Source organism: Melanerpes formicivorus, unplaced genomic scaffold (assembly GCF_026170545.1).
Source record: "Melanerpes formicivorus ecotype bairdi unplaced genomic scaffold, bMelFor1.0.p_v2 SCAF_4, whole genome shotgun sequence".
NCBI classification, from domain to species: Eukaryota; Metazoa; Chordata; class Aves; order Piciformes; family Picidae; genus Melanerpes; species Melanerpes formicivorus.
Window position 1 is genome coordinate 39216688 of NW_027142356.1, and position 19773 is coordinate 39236460.

The window sequence follows — 19773 nt, forward strand, 5'->3', positions numbered from 1 at the left end:
AGCTTGCAGCAGAGCAGGCAATACTTCACCGAAAAATTAAAGCTCTCAGCAAGGAAGAGGGAAAAAAGGCAACAGATTAGCTGAGCATTTCAGCAGCCTGGCTGCAGGGACTTGGCACTGCCAAGGAAACAGAGCCTGGCACCTGCAGTAAGAGGAGCATGGTGATACAGAGGTAAGGTTTCCAGAGGTAAGGTTATAGGATGCTGAAGGGGAGAAGGAGAAGATCCCCTCTCCCCTTTTATTATGCAAATAAAGCTTTCAATGCATCCAGCCAGGACTTCCCCACACGATGAAGGGGAAATTTACCCGGGGTAGAAGCCCACCCTGGAAGTGCTGCAGCAGATTCGGTGTTGCCTGTGCTGTGTCAAGCTCTAGAGCTGGGAGAGAAGGGCAGAGCACTTGCTGAGCAGCCCTGGGAGATCCCTCACTGTTCATAGTACCATAGTATCAGTCAGGGTTGGAAGGGACCACAAGGATCAGCCAGTTCCAACCCCCTGCCATGGGCAGGGACACCCCACACTAGATCAGCCTGGCCACAGCCTCAGCCAGCCTGGGCTTAAACACCTCCAGGGACAGGGCCCCAACCACCTCCCTGCACAACCCATTCCAGGGCTTCACCACTCTCATGGGGAAGAACTTCCTCCTCCCCTCCAGCCTGAATCTCCCCACCTCCAGCTTCAGTCCATTCCCCCTAGTCCTATCACTGCCTGAGATCCTGAGCAGTCCCTCCCCAGCCTTCCTGTAGCCCCCTTCAGATACTGGAAGGCCACAATGAGGTCACCTGGGAGCCTTGTCCTCTCCAGACTGAACAGCCCCAACTCCCTCAGTCTGCCCTCACAGCAGAGCAGCTCCTGTTCTGCAAGGGCAGCTTCCCACAGCTGCTAAGTTCTGTGCAATGCAAACTTGGTAGCTGAAGTCACCTTCCTTGAAGTGGACTCCAAAGCAGGAGCCCAGCACAGCCTTGCCTGCCCAATAAGCAGCCTGAGCCAGGAGCTATAATCAGGGACAGATTACCTCCAGACCAGTTACTTACCTCATGGAGTGCCTTCAACCTGGGTGTAGGTGTCCCACAGGAAGGGGAGCTGCAGCTGCCAGTTACAAATCTTACAAACCTGTGGCTTTTATTGAAAATTAAATACCTTAGCAAAAGCAAGATTTAAGAAACCCTTTACAAATGATTCACAGAAAGCCAGAGTCAGACAGAGTCACAGGGAGGCAAACCTCTCCTTACAAAAAGGACCTAGTGGCAGCAGGATGCTAACCTTGCCACTGCACTGGGCTCTGGGGTGAGTAAGGCAAGAGAACTCACACCTGCACCACCTGAAGGAGCTCAAATGGAACTTGGGAGCTTTTGAATCCTGGATGCACAATCCCCAACACACACACACTCCCCCCTCCCCCCTCTGAGAGCTCTTCTCCTACCCTCTGTGAGCTAAGTGTGTGCTCTGGAAGGACAGCCAGCCTGGAAAGGCCAGGAGAAACCTCTCAGGTACTAGCATTAGTTCTCAGCTTCCTCTCTGACATGTGCAGGCCTAGGCATGTAAACCATATTCACAGTTTCAGTATGTGCAGACAGAAGTACCTTTTGTGGGGCTGTTTTTGCATTTGTTCCTTAGAGTTGGCTCTCTGGTCAGCAAAAGAGTTCCTCATGTCCCCTGTTCTGTCCTGCAGACATCTGGAAGATCACCTGTGCCACGGGCAGGAGCAGGAGTCTCCAGCAGTGACATTCAATACTAGGTCTCAAATATTTGTGCAAAGAGCAAAGAACAGTTGTGTGAGGCAAAACCCTGCACCACCTTGACTGCCTCCTCAGCATTGTAAACTTGGACTGTCAGCCTCAAGTCCTGCACTTCCCACAGCTGTGGAAAGGCAGTGGCTAAGATGCTCAAGTCTCCAGAAGGTTCTCTTCTGCGTAGTGCAAATTGTCTGTGCCGTGACACAGATGGAGCCGGCTCGGCCCGGGGCCGCCACCGGGGCCGCCTCTGCCGCCGAGCAAAGTGTGCATTCAAAGAGCCCCCCGGGGCAGGGAGCCGGGAGCGGGGGAGGAGAGAGACAACGCAGCTCCATCACCCTGCCCAAAGCAGCGCCAGATGTGCAAAGGCAGCAAGCACTCCAGCTGCTACCACGACCGGCAGCCAGCCCGGGCGGGGGAAGACGCGGGCGGTTAGTCACTTGGACTGGTCCCTGGAGAAGTAGGTGAGGATGTGCTGGATCTTTATCAGACGCTCCTTCAGGGACATCATGGAGAGCACAGACAGCTGGTACCTGGGGTCCACTGGCAGCACAGATAGGAGCCACCAGCACCAAGCAGGGCCGTTGGGCATGGCCTGCAAACAAGAGGTGAGCTGCTTACCCTCTGGCCGGGCAGCAGAGCTGGGTAACACAAACACTTCCAGAGGTGAGGTCACCAATGGCAAAGATGAGCCTGAAGATGTGGTGTGATATTCTACTCTAATCTGGGACCCTTGAGACCAGAAGGGTTCTGAAGGGATCTCTGCCAACCCCTCCCCAGCTGGGAAGCCAAGTCAAGTCCCCTCCAACTAAGCTTGCTAAAGCAACTGCTCTTCAGACAGGGAAGGCAACCCGGAGCTTCCTGTGGGAACGGTGCAGGACGGTCACCTGCTAGCCAAGCTCCCTGAACAAGAGCCAGTCCACTCCAGGCTCTTGAGGCCTGGTGTTCTCATTACAGTGGCCTGGGGCCTAGCTGAAGGACTCTTCTATTACCCCCTAATGGCACTCCCTCTCCTAATGCTGCAGCTAGTTCCTTAAGAACCGCTGGTCAGATCCTAGCCGCTGCAGCAGTGTGTCCCTAGCTCAGACAGGAGGAGTGTCACCTGTGATTTCCTCTCTGCCTACCATTTCTGCCTGCACAAGTTTTAGGGAAGAAAACACAGATGCTCTTCCATGGAAACTCTCAGCCTCACACAGAGCAGCAGTTTAAAATGCCAGCAGGGCCATCAGTGTGCTCAGCTCCCTCGTCTGCATCTGCACAGCAGCACACCATCCCCCCCTGCACAGAGTGCTGAAGTGACAGCGTTGCCTTTTACTGCACACAAGAGACACAGGCTGCAAGTCTTAGTGACTTCCAAACTGGGGAGAAAATGGTGTGGGTGGCTTTTCCCCCCTTCTACTGTTTAGCATTTGCTTAGAGGGTTTTCCTTTCCTTCAGTGGTGTCTCACCTGTATGTTCTCCTCCCTGTCAGGCATTGGCCCAAAGTGTTGAAGGATCTGAGTGCGAAATTTGTTCCTTAGGTTTTGGAACCAGCTGCAGGCCTGATTGTAAACCAAATTGTGAAGCTCTCTCAGCTTCTTTAGCTCTTCTTCATCAGCAACCTGTGGGAGGAATGTTATGGAGACATCATTACTAGGGTGTTTAAGCTACAACTCCAGAAGCACTCCATCTCCACTAGGTTTAGAGGCGTTTCCTGCCTTCTCTCTCTGTTTAGGCACATTTCTTGCCTTCCCCTGAGCCTTGCCTGCTAATGGTGGAACAGTAAGGCATTTCTGTCACATTCTAAACAGCTACAGCTTCAAACTGTTGTTCAAACAAACAACAACATGACTTGTTTTGCTTTATAGCAATAAAACCTGAAGCTAGCTTCCACTTCTTCCACGTGCTGGCACTGAAGCTCCCAGAGGCCTGAGAATTTGCAACAGAGGTCTCCAGAACCAATCAAGCCAAAACCTTGAGCTACTGATGCCAGTAAGCAGTGGGGCAGCACTCCTGATACCTTCACATCTTCCAAGTACTCGATGTCTGCAGTGCAGTACCCATCTTTCATCCCTCTCTGTAGGACTCTAAATCTCTTCCCACCGACTGTATCGACCACGGACCGCCCGTCCGGGAGGAAGTGAACGTTCCTGATCTGCAGCATGCATCCATAACCTGCAAAACTGGAGAGCAGCCCCTGTCACACGCTTCTGAAAGCACACCTTTCACCATCCAAAGGTGCCCTGCACGAGGATGCAAGCCTACCCGTGCTGGGGATCGCTGATGCACATGCCAAACTGCTTGGTGCCGGTCTCCATGCTCCTGCGGATCATCAGGCGGTATCTCGGCTCAAAGACGTGCAGGGGGCAAGGCACAGTAGGATATGCCATAGTGCAAACAAACATGGGGACATTCTTGGTCAAGCTGCAAGAGAACACCCAAACAAACACCTGGCTTAGAAGTCTGGGCACTGAGCTGTGCTAAAGCGAGACTCTTGGGTTGGTCTGCAGTCTAGATGAGGCTCTGAAGCACTCTGCCCAGGTCTAACCACGAGCACACTGCAGTGACTTGGGTAAAGGACACAAACACACACTAGTAACTGCCTGAGCAGCTGACCTAATGCATCCTGGGCAGTGAGCCTCATGCTCAGCCACTGAGTGAGTGAAGGGCTGCTTTGGGGACAGGGTGCTAGCTGGTGGTTTTGGCTTGGTTTGAGCCACACATCCTGCCCTCAGGGTCACAGTTCTCCTGGGACTACAAAGATGTAGCAGCAGCTGGGTCACCATTTAGATCACTTTGTGATGGGCTCCAGGCCACAACAGGCAACCCAGGGTGTAAGGTTTATCTTGCAGCATGGCCCAGAAGGCCTCACTGACAAGACACTCTTTTATCAAGTCTATACAACTGCTGCAAACCAGAGAGCACTAAAACATCACCAGGTGTTTAGTTTTGATACCTTTCAGACTGCAAACCATGACTCCAGTGTCTGGGTGCTGGGAGGTAGGTTGCATGAGCTCTAAAGTTTCCCAGCATTCAGACCTACAGTACCTGAGGCTTTATGCTCCTGAAGACCTCTGCTGGAGATAAACATCAAGCTGACCCCAAAACCCCAACAGTTTCTTGTCATCACATCCCTCTTTCATACAATTAATGTCCACCATGAGCTGCTTCCACAGCAAGTGGAGCACCTGAGCCATCTCTACAGAGCACCTCCATGCTCCTGGACAAAAGGCAGCAAGCTTACTTTGAGTGTTCAGCAGTTTCTTCAGCATGAATTCTTTTTCTTTCATGTAACTCCTCAGACAAGTATTTCATGATTAGTTCCTCCAGCAGCTCTGTTATGCTGTATTTTCTGCTTGCAAGGTACTGTAAGCAATTGAAATCAACAACATTTCTCTTCAGCCACATTAACAAAAGGCTTGAGCAAAAGCAATCCTTGTTCCTTTCAAACCATGGTGCATGAAATGTGTCAGAAAGTAAAGCTATGAAGGCTTACAGCTCCTTCATTCCATTACCTAACACTGAATGCTACTCTCCTATTTGCAAACAGGACTCCCTGGTTGAGTTCAGTGTCTGTGTTATCATAGGATCAGTCAGGGTTGGAAGGCACCACAAGGCTCAGCCAGTCCCAACCCCCCCACCATGGGCAGGGACACCCCACACTAGATCAGGCTGGTGCTTACCAGTGACAGGATTGATTTCCTAGGTTACAGAGCCACACAAGTAAGGAAAGAGTACAGAAATCACAGAGGTGTTACTGAAGTTTACAAGCACTAAGGGGTTTATTCCACCAATAATTATTCCACTGACAATGGTCATAGAAACAAAAGCTCTAAGACCCTGGGGCAAGCCTAATCAGCTCGGACTGACAGCTGAAACTGTCTCGAGTCTTGCCCACAAGCCCAGCGAGTCCAAGCTGGTGAGAAGTGCCACAGCTGTGTGTGCAGTGGTGCAGGATGTGTGTTTGTGAGCCCTCCTGAGCAGCAGTACCTCTTTCAAGCTCTCCTTGCAGAGGGGACAGTGAGGAGCGTGGTCCAGGCACCGTTCCAAGCAGCCTTTGCAAAAGGTGTGTCCGCAGGGGGTTGTCACGGGCTCGAAGAACAGCCTGAAACAAAGGGACCAGGAGTCAGCTGCCAGGGCAAGTCTGCCTTCTGCTCACAACACTCCCTCATCCAGCTCTGAGACTACTTTCACTGAAACAAAGCAGAAGAACAGGCAATTCCCTGCATCCCCTTCCACTTCCCCCTCTGCTGCAGTTTGTTCCCACTTCCCCACACATCACTTCCTGCTGTCCAGTTAATCTGGACACAGTTTACCACTCAGTATTGAAGCATGTATCCCCAACTGCAAAGGTTTTGGTCTCACTACCTAGAAACCCAGGATGTGCACAGTTCAGGGATCCTTTGAGGGGCTGAGCTGCTTTAAGAGCAGGGTCACACACTAGCAGCATAGCTAGGGACAGTTTAGGACACGCCATATGCTTTAAGGTATTTAATCTTAAACCCAGGAGAGCTCAGCAGGAGCTTCCAAATACATCAGCTCCATTCTGAAGTATCTACATCTCCTGGCCAAGCACAAGGCTCACAGGGCTGAGTTTTTCCAAACACTTTCATTGACTGAACAACCCCCCCTAATGTCTAACCCCAGAGGACGATCCTGTCCTCTCAAGGTTGCCAGTTCATGCCGAGTTTAAGAGGCAACTCGATTAGAAGGGATGTTGTACTGCAGAGCACTGCAGCAAGGGATACATTTATCTAGCTGCAGACATAGAGGGAGGCTGAAAACTCCTGACTGCCACCAGAGTTCATCACAGTCTCTCAGTTCACACGTGTAGCAGGGATGCAGCCAAGCATCCCTAGTGGAAATACTGCATCAAGGAGGAAAGAGAAAGATCCTACCTCATACAGAGAGAGCACTCAAAGTCTGCCACATCGATCAAATCCCTGGGGACTGCTCCAAAATCCAGTGTCCTGTCCCTTTTGGTACTTTCTAAGGGAAACCCAGACAAAAACACTCCTTCAGAGCAAGGCACAAGAGAGGAAACACTTCACATGTCCAAGTAAGAGGCTGCTTTACCTCCTTGCTTTTTGTGCTTGTTTCTTCCATCCTCGCACAGAACGGTATCCTGCTCGGAGAAGGAAAGCTTTCTCTTCAGCAAAGCCCCTTTCTCCTGGCCAGAGAGCAGGGGCTCAGAAGACACCCTCTTTAAGCCATCCTCCTTGGCAAGGTCTCTTGTTGAGTTAAGAGCATGGGCAGACTGTGCACGACTTAAGCTTCCCCCGACAGGCTCCAGCTCACCTGCCCCTCCTAAAGCCTGTAATGGCAAAAGGAGCTGCACTGAAAAAGCAACACAAACCTCAGCATGCAGGATGGAACACATCACCACCCACAGCTAGCTCAGTACTGAACCAGAGAAACTCCTCCAATTTCCTTAGCAGGAACAACCTTTAACATTTTCACCTGCTTCCTCTCTGCTGCGCAGCCACCAGTAGCAAACCCCCGGCAGCACCTCCTGACTCCCTGGAAGGGGAGTGCACCACTCAGCTGCAAGCACAGCAGTCCCACAGCACAGTTCAGCCAACTGCAGAAAGTCAGCATTCAGGCTGCAGAGCACGTGTGATGTCTCAGGCTATCATCAGGATGTCTGAGGTTTGCTTCTCAGCCAAACAGCAAAGTTATCCCCCAGTCTTTCTCACCTGCTCAGGACAAAGCTGTGAGCTGCAGTAAGAGTCAATCACCTCAGACCCAAGCAGGGAGGGTTTGCTTCGAATATGTGGTGAAGTCCAAACAGATTCCTTCAGACTCTCTCCCAGCTTCTCTGGAGACAGCACATCACACAGTGTCTGGGAAACAAACACCTCAGTGTCCACCATCGCTACAAAGGATCTCAAGCCATTTCTTACATAACTACATGCCAAGAGTCAGAATTGATCTGTATGGAGTTATGCTCATAAGCAGAGCTTTATTTCAGCAGAGCTAACAGCTGAAAGCAAGCAGAAACCTCACACCTCTGTTACCAAACAGAAGGCTACCTTCCCTGCTCCTAGAGAGTGAGCTCTTTCAAACACAGCCAGACACTACCAAGCCACTAGCCTGCAGCCTTTTCAGTGTCAGTTGGTATAACCCAAGAAAAAGTGCTGTGCTTTGGGCACAGGAGACTTCAGCTGAGCATGCTGAACTTGCTGCCTGCTTTCCACTTCTCTCCACTTCCATTCAGTAGCTCCAAGAGCCCAAGTGCTTGTAGGCATGCAGTTAAAGCACATCCATGAGGACTCTCTCTTCAGCACAGCACAACCTATCTTGCACGGAACCCGTTTGCCACCCAAGCCTTCTCCACAGGTACTGAAGGCTTTTAGATGCTCAAAGCCTCCCATAAAGGAATCAACTCAGAAACAGTAATTCAGTTTCATCAGTGAGATTACCCTTTCTACTTCTTGTCTGGCTGGAAGGAAGTCCTCATCAAGGGCTAAGCACTGGAGAAAGAGTTGTAAGGCATCACCTACGAAGCCAGAGTCTTGCAGCACTTTTCCTTTGTGGAAGTAGACCTGCAAAACAGGAGCAGGAAGAGGAAGCTGTTTGCAGAGCATGTGGAGCTGCAGCGTGCATCTTGCAGGCCTGACAACAGAGTTACAACCACAGCACTCCAGGACACAAATCTGAGCTCCTTAAGAAGCTTTGGATGATCTCTAAGTCCTAACACACATCCCTGACAGTGTTTGGGAAAAGCCATGGCACAGGCTTGTGTCCCTCTCCTTCCAGTCAGTCTGTTTGGCCTTCCAGGAAGGGTTAAATCCCTGTCTGGTGCAGAATTCCCCAAAGGCCTTAATGCCCCCCTTTGGTGAGCATTTGGAGGGGAAGGAGAGGGAGCTAAATGCAAATTGTTACATAACCTTACGTAACAGCTTACAGCACACCCTTTGTGCCCTCTGTTTCATTCAAAGCTTTATGGCTCCAGCCTGCAGCAGAAGGCTGAGCACAAGTAAACCACAGCCATGCATCCCTTGCATGCACCTCAACACAGAATGGTGCACTTTTGGAGTTGCTTCCTCCAACTCTCTTTTATTCTTGACCACTGGAGAGCAGCTAGGAAAAAATACAGTAAAACAAACCTGTGTAGTGTTTTCCCTGCAAGGACAAAGAAACCAGGAGGGTGGAGGAGAAAAGCCTACTGAATTTTGCTGAACCCTCTTCTAAGGAGATGGTGCTGGGACTAAGAACAGCCTAGCTCACTTCCAAATGTTGCACTTACAGGAATAGAAACCCAAGAGAGTAAAACAGAACTTATCTACCCAGAGTTAGACAAAGCAACAATATCTGCCTGTGTGTGAGACAATGAGCCAGAAACTTCACAAACCCAAACCAAGAACCCAAGCAGCCCCAGAAGCCCCCAGAGTGCAGTTTCTCTGGAGCAGCTGCCCATATTGACAGCAGCAGCTGTGTGAAGCAAGGCTGTCAGGTGAGGGCATTTGGGCAGTTTCATTAAGATGCATCCTGCAGGAAGAAGGTGTGCTAACCCTCCTCTTACAGCTGATTTTCCTGCAGAGATGAGAACTGTCCAAAGAATCCCTCACATCAAGCTCAGCTAAGTGAAGTGAGGTTTCCTTCAAAGCATGTAGGAAACAGTTGACAGCACTACCAAGGCAGAGAGGAACAACACAGGATGCTCTGAATCTGCTGCAGCCATGGAAGTGCTGAAGACAGGAGACAGCAAGCCAGCAGCAGTTATCTCCTCTGGTGTGGCAGGCTCTCAGTGCTCCTGCTGTGCCCAGAGTTCAGACACAGTATGTGGCATCTGCAGCTCTGAGGCCAGTGACTGCCCAGCTGCCTGAACTATTTGCAGAACTCCCACAGAGTTTCTTAGGTGGGCTGGGTTGGTGGGTGGGCTGGACAGGATGATCTTGAAGGTCTCTTCCAACCTGGTCTATTCTGCTCTATTCAAAGAAGAACTTTTCAAAGTAAGCCAGCAAAGTGTCCTTGTCTGGATAAAACTTAACAAGCAAACAAGAGATTACATCACCACAAACTACCACAGCTCCAACACTGGAGACAGCAACCCAGGCCCCAGATGCATGCTCTCAGGGCTTTAGCCAACACTGTTGCAACAGAACTTACTGCTTGTGCTAAATCTGTTTGACTCTTTGGTAGCATTTGGAGAAGAAAACTGTTGGTTGTCCTACTTATCACCCAGCAAGCTGCTTTACCAATAATGCTGCAGAAATGGGAGAAATCTTCACTGAACAAAGCCAAGGGGTCTGGTCCTGACTGGAAACAATGCTTGCTCAGCTCATGTGATGTTCCAGGAAGAGATCCTGCTCAAAATGTCCTGACTTTGGGAAACACAAAGTGTAAACACCTCAGGGAAGTGCAGAGCTCTGCAAGGGCTAACTTGCAGCCAGTGTCTGAAATGGACCTGATGAACTGAGAGAAGTCTCTTCCAACCAAAGCAATTCTATGAGCCTAGGACATTGTACAACTCAATTACATCCATCTACAGGCCTCAGACCTTCTGCTTGCAAGCAGTTAAAGCTGGCTGCACAATTCCAGTCAAGGATCCAGTTCAGCAGCACTAAGCTGCAGTGAGGTTTGTAAATGCTCAGTAATTTTTAGGAGAGCACACTAAAGTGCTCTCATAAAGAGCTAACCAAGCAGCAGCAGTTCCAGACAGCACAGCAGCACTCCACACTGCCCACGGAGGCAGCTCTACTGCATTAAATCCTTTGTCCAAAGACAGCAGCTCCTGCTGGGCTGTGAAACACCACCACCTGAATTTGTCTAGGAAGGCTAAAGGAAGCAGACCAACCCACTCTGACCTGCTCTCCTCACTTAGGAGCAGGCTACTGACAACTACCTGGAGATACCTTCTAGCATTTTGCATATCCTGCTAGGTAACATTTGAGGCAGCTGCCCCAGGTTCTCAACTTGCTGCAAGTACAACTCTCAGTTCCTGGTTTTACAAACACAGAGCTGGAAAACCTGAGAGCTCAGCTGAACTTACCTCTGGCCAATTTGGCATCTTAGAAAGAACAACATTTAGATCTTCTATGGCTGTTTGATGCTCTTGCAGACCAACATAGGACTCAGCTCGGTAGACTCTCAGCATCAAGTCACTGGAATCTGGAGACAAAAATGAGTTAACACTTTTAATAATGCAGGAGTTTGTCATTTTTCAGTAGATTTGCTTTCACAGTGGTGGTGTAACCACCTTCCCAAACCCTCAGTCTGGCTCATCCCACAGGCAGTGGCTCTAGGCTCATGGCTTTCAAGCTGCACCACAGAGCTGAAGATCTTGCAGCAATGTTAAACACATTGAGGCAGACAGAACAAGCCTTGCTCAGTACAGCTGTGACAACAGACACCAAGGACAAGGCTGACTTCAGCTTCCCAGCACACCCCTCCCACCCCACACAAATCTAGGAATTCACTGCACTGGGATTAAAAAGTTCAGATATTGCAAAGTTTGCCTTCAAACCTTCAGCTTCGCCTTAGGCTGTTGGGTTTATAATCTCCCCCTTCCAACCACGGCTGGAGATACAGATGCTACCTGCACAGCAGCATCCCAGCTGCTAAGGACCTGAAGTAACTTTTGTCACCAGGTCTGAACAGAGAGCCAACAGCAGAAGGCCTCTACCAGAGGCTGCCTGCCCTGCTGTGAGGAGCTGTGCCAGTGGGAGACATTCATGGCTGCCAGTGCAGAGAGGTTCTCACCCCCAGCACACAGCAGCCTGCACTTGGGGTAAAGCACTCTCCAAGAGGGAAGCACAGCCACCCCTGTGTCACTCAAGCCAGGCTGCTCACAGCACAGCTAGCTGCAGCTACTGCTTGCACAACTGCCAGCAGACTGCTTAGGTCTCGATGGGTTTTAAAGCACACCTGTGCTTGTCACTGAATGAGACAAAGGCCAACGCTGCTCTCCTGCAAACAGTGCTCAGGTTAAACGGTTGGAGTTTGTTCCAGCAAGGCTTTGGGTGGGAGGGGAGAGTTCCACTTCGACATGTCATCTCAGGCTGTGCCAAAAGGCTACTTTTAATTTGCTTCATTCCCATCAGTAGCTTGTTCTGCATTCAAAAGCCACCCTGGTGAACGCTCCCATGTGTTCCAACACACTGCTTTGTCTTTACATCCACAACGCTACGGGGAAAAAGACCTTCCTGGAAGGGGTTAAGACAATCAGAGCTGACAGAGGACTCCACAGCTGAAGCTAAAATCTCTTCCTGGTTTGTCCTCGGTGCTGACAGCCTAGTTCCCAAAGCCGGCTTGTTCGGGGCTGGGTGTTCTTCCCAGTTCAGACATAACGTTTGCACTAACAGGAGCCTGGGAAGCTCTCACTTGGACACCCATTCTGCAAGCAGAGCAGCTCTGCAGCTTGCTTTCCCTTGGCTCTGTGGCAGCGGCGGCTGGGCAGGAGCTCCCAGCACACTCTTCAGGCTGCTTTCATTGTTGTGGCTGACCCTTTGGTACCCAGCAGTGAGCATCAAACCGAGCTGTTTGCTCCGGAGGCGGCAGTGAGCGCAGGTCTTTGTTCTCCGGTAAGCCGCCTCTGGAACCAGAGGGAGCTCATCTCGTTCAGACTTGCAGTCACTGATCTAGTGTGGGGTGTCCCTGCCCATGGCAGGGGGTTGGAACTAGAGGATCCTTGTGGTGCCTTCCAACCCTGACTGATTCTATGATTCTGAGGAACTCTAAGCCTTTTTCTTTTCCCCTGGAAGAGTGAGGGGTAGTTTGAAGATAAAAATGTAAGTTTGAGCCTACAGCAGGTGAAGATTTTGTCCTTTTTTGGTTTTTTCTTTTCCCAAAGAGAAATGTGCAATTCCAGCTGAACTGATACAAAACAAAAGGCTAAGGCAAGGACCCAACACACACAAACACTGCCAAGGAACAACAACTGCGTGTAGCAAACAGGACCAACATTTGTACGGCAGGTTTGGCAGCCCCGTTGTCATTTCTAGCCTTTGTAACTAGACAAACAACTTTCTGCAGTATCCCAGCAGGTATTTCAATGTCTGCTACCTACAGAGGGGAGGCAAAGCTATTTCAAGTCCTTAACCCAAAGGCTCAGCAGAGCAGAAACACAACATAGAATAGACCAGACCAGGTTGGAAGAGACCTTCAAGATCATCGTGTCCAACCTATCATCCAACGCCACCTGATCAACTAACCCATGGCACCAAGCACCCCATCCAGTCTCCTCCTGAACACCTCCAGTGATGGAGACTCCACCACCTCCCTGGGCAGCACACCAACCTGTGCTTCACTAACCCAGTGTCTTGTGAACACAGAAATCACTCCCTTCCAGCACACCCAAAGACACAACCTACAGGAAGTGCCTTCAGTGCTTACCAGCTATGACTACATCAGTAGGGAAGTACACAGAGGGGTGCACACAAACCCCTGCTCAACAATCAACTCTTTGACATGCCTTGCAAAGCATCTGCTTCTGGCTGCTGTCAGGATAACCAGAGCAGTCAGTGGCCTGTGTCTGGTCTGATCCTGCATGCTATGGATGTGGTTCTTGATACTGTACCAGAGACTTAAAAAGAAAAGCCATGCTCATCACAACCACTATGCAGAGAGCTTCAGGGCAGTACTTATGAGCACAGTGCTCCAGGGTCACTCCTATGGTCAGAGGCTGGCACACACAACCCATGAGAAGAGGCTGAGAGAAATGCACTTGCTCAGGCCTTGCAATTCCTGACAGACCTGGGAGAGCTCAACAGCCTTCCAGAGAGGCTGCCCAGCAGACTCCTCACTGAAGTGCACACGGGAAAAGCAGGAGGCAATGGTTCCAAGCTGGAATAAGGAGAGCCGCTTTGCCGGTGAGGGTAATCAACCTTTGAGCAGGCTGCCCAGAGGGGCTGTGGAGTCGTCATTCATGCAGGCTTGCATGATGCAGCTGGACAAAGCCCTGAGCAAACCGCTCTGAACTCAGTGTTTCTTCTACTTTGAACGGGCTTGCTGAGACCTACTCCAGCAGGAGTTAAGTCCTGAGCAGACTCTAGCCTATCAGCTGCGTGTCTCAGGACCCCTGATTAAAGAAGAGCTGTGCCTGGATTTTAGCCCAAGCCCTTCCAAGCCCTGCAAGGACTCTACCAACCATACACAGTTTAACGCTCCTGATGCTCTTCAGCAGCCACTTGTGCACCGAGGCAAACACTTCCCTCTCAGGTGTCTCAAGAAACTGAGGGAGGTTATGGAGACATGCCATGAGCAAAGGGCTAGTTGCAAATGCCTTGTTCAGGACATCAGCTTTAGGCTTTTCTCACTCTTTTTTGACTCTACCTGATTGAAAAACAAAGAGATGGAGTAGCAGGTGGAAAACACTGACACAGAACAGGAATGATTTCAAACAGCAATACATGTCTTACACTGCATCTTTTCCACCTCTGAAGTGATTCTAAGAGTCATGCTCTGGAGGATGGCAGAAAGTGCACCAGCAACTGTTGCTTAGTTCTCTGTTGGCCTGAAATCACCTTCAGTCGGTAGTTGTGAGCCCACAGCTCTCAACTAACATTTAATGTACACCTGCATTCTAATCCATGAAGTTCCTCAGTACCTTTACCAGAACATCCAGAACACTGACAGCTCCCCAGGACTGGAGAGACAGGAGCTAGTGTAATAATGGATCTCAACCTGAGCTTCCAGCACGGGGACTCCAGCTGAGTAACACAACCTTGGAAAAGCACCATAAATTCAATTACATTTTAAACCCACTGTAAAGCCCAAGTTGAAGATGTAGCTTCTCACACACACACACACAAAAGGTATCAGAATCCTTTCCCCAGAGTCCATAGAGTTAATTTTCTCTTGTTATTCTTTCAATGTAATCTCAAAGCATCCAACAGGACCCCTGTAAATATTTGTGATCAGGAATGGACTCACCAGTCTGTACCCTGAAGGCCACTGAGTTTTTGACTCCACTCAGAATCACAGAATTGTCAGGGCTGGAAGGGACCCCAAGGCTCAGCCAGTTCCAAACTCCAGCCATGGGCAGGGAGACCTCACACTGCAGCAGGTTGCTCACAGCCACATCCAGCCTGACCTTAAAAACCTCTAGAGAAGAGGCTGCCACCACCTCCCAGGGCAACCTGTTCCTGTCCCAGTATCTCACCATCCTCATGGTGATTTCTTCATGAGCTGTATGAATCAATGCTGTACTTCAGCACACACACACACAGTGTCTGCTTCTTACAGCTCCATGAGTTAAACCAGCCCAAGCACTTTCTGAGGTCACATCTACCCAGTATCCTGCATTGTGGAAACTCTCTGGCCAAAGTAGAATTGAAGACCACAATGGAACCTCTTTATGTTGCCAGAAGGCAAATAAAACTGTGTATGAGATTTAATCCCATCTGCACTGAAAAGAGTGCATTCTGGCACCAGACCTAAAGTGATCTCCCCAGAACAGATTGGAAGGCTTAGACTTAAGCAAGCTCTGGTTTTTCCCCTCCACTGCAGACAACTGTGCAAACGTAACAGTATCAATGCCTACGTTCCTGAGCAGAAACAAACGGGCACAACTGACAAGGGGAGCCCACAGGTCAGCAGGTACTAAGAGTAAAACCAGCAAAGGCATCTGGCTGGCTCCAAGGCTACCAGGCACAGGAACCCGACTCCCTCTGCAAAGGCCAGACTCTGGCAACACGGCCACCTCGCCGGCACTGATGGCACCTGGCAGACCACTTGGGATCGACACCGGACAGCCCGGAGGCATGCCTCTACCTCCCCCCCGTGCACCCTCGCCCGACACTCCATTATAAAACTCCAACCACACCCACCCATGATGTCACTGCCATTACACAACCTGTCCCCCTCCATGCCTCTCTGCTTATGCAACTGGGCCCGGCCTGCTGGGAACTGTCTTGGTGACACTTCAGACTGAAAATAGGTCTCTCTCAGGAAACAAGGTTCAATACAGCAACGGAGCTGCCCCTGTCCCTGCAGAGCGACCGCTAAGCACACCGCGAAACAAAGCCCCCAGACTCTTCTGTAAACACGTCCCACAGAGGCACACGAGGTGGAGAAATAGCTAACTATCTGGAGCAGCCTGTGTTTGACGTTCCTCCGCGCCCCGCAGCGCGCCCCGCTCCAGCCCGGGCAGCCGGGCGTCCCCGCATCGCTCCCTCCCCTCCCGCGGGCTCCGGGCAGGCTCCCCGAGTCCTCCCCGCAAACTCCACAAACTTCGCGTGCTCTGCCTCCGGCCGCTTCGGCCGCTGACGGGCTCAGAGCAGCTGAAGCGCATGAGGGACACGCACACCCACCTTCTCCGCTGCGCGGCCAGCCGCCCCCGCCGGAGCCTGCCGTGCATCGCCAGCAGCTCGCCACGGTCCCGGTCCCGGTCCCGGCGGGACACGGGCGGGGAGCCAGGCAGGAGCCTGCGCCCGCGGGAGCGGCGGCGGAGGAGGCTGCTCGCCACAAGCCTGACCCGCTCGCCACAAGCCTTACCCGCTCGCAGAGCCTGGCTGGCGGCGCCCAGCGCCTCTCGGAAGCGGCCCTGGGCCAGCAGCTCCTCCAGCCGGGTCGCGGTCCTCGCCCTCTCGCTCTCGCTCGGGAACCACTTCTCGGCCAGCTGGCTGAGGACGACGCTGGTCCGCAGCGGGGCCGCGCTGGCGTCCCCCGCCGGCAGGAGCCGGTCCCGGCAGCGGCGGCAGCGGGCCCGCAGCTGTCTCCGCAGGCAGCGGCGGCAGTAGGTGTGCCCGCACGGGACGGTGACCGGCTCGGCCAGGAACCTGCCGCAGCCGCAGCAGCGCAGCGGCCCCGCGGCCCCGCGCTCCCGGCTCCAGCCCAGCCCCAGGCGCAGGCGGTAGTTCAGCACCAGGCAGTCCACGAGGGTCCCGAGGCGCGGCGGTCCTGCGAGGGGGCCGAGGCACAGAGACGCCAAAGACGCGCCCACCACTTCCTTCAGGCGGTGCCCGGGCGCCGGCCTCTCGCCTAGCCGCGGCGACGGCTCCGGCTCTCCATCCGCCCCCCGGCCGGGGCTCCCGCTGCCGCCCGGCTCCGGCGCCGCCTCCGAGTCCAGGGCCGCGGGAGAGAGCGCCATGGGCCGCCCGGCTCCGGCAGGGGGGGGTGTGGCGCCGCCGCTCCGGCCGCCGGGCTGCGCTCCGCTGGGTGCGCGACGCTGAGGCGCTGTGGGCGCGGGGCGGAGGAAGCCAGGCGCCCGGGCGGGCGGGAGGGGTGTGTCACGTGCGCGCCGCTGCGCGCGCGACCCGAGGCCGCGGTCCCGCGCCCCGCCGGCAGGAGGAGATGACGGCGGCGCGCGCCCAGCGCGGGCCCCCCTTTCAAACCGCTCCCTCGCGCGCCCTCACCCCACGCGCTTACATAAAGCGCCGCGTCAGCTGACCGCCGCGCCGGCTGCCCATTGGCCGCGGGGGGGGCGGGGCAGGGGCGGGCGCGAGGCGGTTACAAAACACAGCTCCACGCGCGCGCCGTCCCAGCGCGGGGGGGCGGGGCTGGCGGCGGCCTGAGCCGTGGGGGGTGCCGCGCCGCGCGGAAGGTGCGGCCGGCGGGCGGGGCAGGGCAGCGCCCGCGCCCTCAGTGCCCCTCGCGGCCCTCCCTCCCGCCCCCCAGAGCCGAGCGCTGCGCGCAGCCCTCCCCGCCGCGCGCAGCCCTCCCCTCCCCGCCGCGCCGCTCCGGCGGCTGAGGGAGCAGCGCCTGTGCGGGGCCGGGGGGAGGAGGGTAGCTTGCCGGGGAGAGGGACAGGCCTGCGGGCTCCGGGCCGGCTCCTGCGAGCGGCGCGGCTCTGAGGAGCGGCTGCTCTGGTGAGAGCGGCCGCGGGGGGTGGCGCTGCTGGGGCCGGGTGGCCGATGGGAGGCGGGGGGCGCAGGCGGGGGGCGCAGGCGGGCGCGGCAGGCTGCAGCCGCCGGGGTGGCCAGCGGGGTCTCTAACGGCGCCTGGGGAGGGAGCGGGCTCCGGAGCTGCCGCGGCCCTGGCGCCTTGGCGCGGTCGGTGCCTGCCGGGCAGCCCCTGCGCGGCCGCCCTCCCGGGGCTCATCCTCGTCCTCCGTCCCCTTTGCTGCTGCCCTAGTGTTGTAACGAAGAGCACGGGAAAGGTTGCGAGCTGGAGCGAGCGCCGTTTGTCCCCAGGTTCTATGCCTTTGCCCTCGTCCTCGGAGCGCGCCCAGCGCTCGGCGTAGCTTTGCCCCTAGGATGGGGCCGGGGCCGGCCCTGCCCCCGCGCTGCCCAGCCCTGCCCCTGCGCTGCCCCAGCCCCTGCGCTGCCCCAGCCCCTGCGCTGCCCAGCCCTGCCCCTGCGCTGCCTCAGCCCCTGCGCTGCCGCTGCCCAGCCCTGCCCCTGCGCTGCCGCTGCCCAGCCCTGCCCCTGCACTGCCCCAGCCCCTGCGCTGCCGCTGCCCTGCCCCTGCGCTGCCGCTGCCCCAGCCCCTGCGCTGCCCCTGCGCTGCCGCTGCCCCAGCCCCTGCGCTGCCCCTGCGCTGCCCCTGCCCAGCCCCTGCCCAGCCCCTGCCCAGCCCCTGCCCCTGCGCTGCCCTGCCCGCCGCCAGCCGGTGCGGTGAGCGTTTCCCGCAGCTCCAGCCTCGCAGCCGAGCGCTGTGGGGAAGTCCCTGCTGTGCTTTGACTCAGTCGAGGAGCAGTCACGCTGCATTTTTGTGGGCAAGCACTTAGGGCTTGGGAGCGTGTCAGGCTCCAAGGAAAGCGTGAGGTCCGTTGCCTAAGTGCTGTGTATTTGCTGTTGCCGTGATGCCTTTCGAAGCTGTAAGGCTGTCGTAAATCCAGAAGTTTCCCCTAAGTATCACTAAAGCCTTCCAGGCAAAGTGCCCCATCGGTGAATTTGGTTTATGGCCCTTATGAAAGGAGCGAAGCTCTATTTGTCTCTGGCTGTATTTCACACCTGACAGGCTGGAGGATGATGCTGAGAGTTGTGAACGAGGGCTATGGGCAAAGATGCCGTGACTGGAAATGAGCTGATAGGTCTGGATTTACGGCCAGGTGGTTTAGCTGAACCAGAACCAGTGTAAAATCGCGTCCTTTGCCTTGACAGTGTCTTTCAAGCTCCTAAAGCCAAAGGGAAAAAAGATGCAGTTGAAATATGGGAACGTGGGTATATGTTAAATGGGGGCAGGAAAGATAGTCTCTTAGGCTAATGGAATGAAAAGAGAGTGAGTTAGGAAACAGCAGTCTCAAGGAGCAATCAAAGACATGAATCTGAACGGTGCTGGGATGAGGTAGAATGCTTTGAACTGCTATGAATGGTTTTAACGGCTGGTGGATTGTGTTTGGGGTGTCTCACCTGTGAGCTGACCCTTCACGAGCTGTCAGGGAGATGCAAGGTTTGGACAGAATGAGAACTCAGAGTAGGACTGCGGCCATCATTCCAGACAAGGGTGGTTTGTTCTGCCCTCCAGATGGGATTGTCCGTGGAAATTGAGGAGAAAAATAGAAGAGGACAAAGTTCAAGGGCTCGTGGGACTTCCTTTAAAAAGCTGGAGTGAGGATAGCAAGGTTGTCCTCTGCAAGAGCCATAAAACCAGGTAGAAATTACAGCCTGTTTCTTCCCACTCTTGCAGCTTCCACTGAGTCTCATAGAGATTGATGTATCAGCATTTATATTGATGACTCAAGCAACCTTGGCAGCCACAATCAGCTAATTGTTATAAATCCCAGTCTAGAGGAACAAACAAGATGTGGTTTTGCCAGCCTTGGGCTCTTGGAGCAGAAGAGCTGAGGCTTTTCTCCCATCATCTTTCACTTCAAAACAGTGAGGAACAGTGAAGGAAGGGAGCTGGGCAGGATGGGTGAAGAGATGAGTGGGAAGCCTGCTCTTTTGCACTGCTTCCACCACATGCAGAGCTCTAGTTAGCACTTTTCTTCAGAGCTTGCCCTTACCTGCTGGCAGCACTTGCTGCTAACCACTCAGTGTGTGTGGTCCTTGCTGTTCTCTGCATTCACATGTGTCCTCCTTCTCTTGGGGCTCTTGTGGAAACTCAGAGCTTCCATGCACCAAGGAAAAAAAATATCCTAGCTTCAGATATAAAAAAGATTCATTTTTGCTTGAGTTTGTTCTGTGTGGTTGTAGGAAGCTGCTGAGGTTCATTAGATTAAACATCCAGAGTTG

The 19773-nt window shown here is 53.7% G+C and overlaps 2 protein-coding genes across 3 annotated transcripts in view; one reads left to right on the forward strand and one right to left on the reverse strand.

Moving 5' to 3' along the window:
- Positions 1-707: 707 nt before the first annotated feature.
- On the reverse strand, positions 708-16818 carry LONRF1 (LON peptidase N-terminal domain and ring finger 1). 2 transcript variants are annotated; one of them, XM_068137739.1, is made up of 12 exons: positions 16151-16817; positions 10707-10825; positions 8134-8256; positions 7408-7554; positions 6788-7025; positions 6610-6700; positions 5702-5816; positions 4956-5077; positions 3977-4135; positions 3732-3894; positions 3181-3333; positions 710-2327 (listed from the first exon to the last, which is right to left on the reverse strand). In XM_068137739.1, the coding sequence occupies exons 1-12, from the start codon at positions 16743-16745 to the stop codon at positions 2169-2171; spliced, it is 2184 nt and encodes a 727-aa protein (XP_067993840.1). In that variant the 5' UTR covers positions 16746-16817; the 3' UTR covers positions 710-2168. The 2 variants fall into 2 exon arrangements, with proteins under 2 accessions (XP_067993841.1, XP_067993840.1); XM_068137740.1 differs by lacking the exon at positions 7408-7554 and having other exon boundaries at positions 708-2327; positions 16151-16818.
- The window catches only part of LOC137440958 (homeobox protein MIXL1-like), a 34426-nt gene continuing 31396 nt past the window's right edge, over positions 16744-19773 (forward strand). The window contains exons 1-2 of the mRNA XM_068137765.1: positions 16744-16813; positions 17199-17463. Of these exons, the coding sequence (XP_067993866.1) occupies positions 16744-16813; positions 17199-17463 (335 nt within the window). The remainder of the gene's footprint in view (positions 16814-17198; positions 17464-19773) is intronic.

What these genes read in the sequence shown, in the direction of transcription:
- LONRF1 (XM_068137739.1), bottom strand. Translation starts at nt 16,745, where the DNA reads ATGGCGCTCTCTCCCGCGGCCCTGGACTCGGAGGCGGCGCCGGAGCCG. An exon ending in AGATGCCAAATTGGCCAGAG is followed by an intron (nt 8,257 to 10,706) that starts GTAAGTTCAGCT and finishes CCTGTTTTGCAG; the next exon opens with GTCTACTTCCACAAAGGAAA. An exon ending in ACAGGGAGGAGAACATACAG is followed by an intron (nt 2,328 to 3,180) that starts GTGAGACACCAC and finishes TCTTGTTTGCAG; the next exon opens with GCCATGCCCAACGGCCCTGC.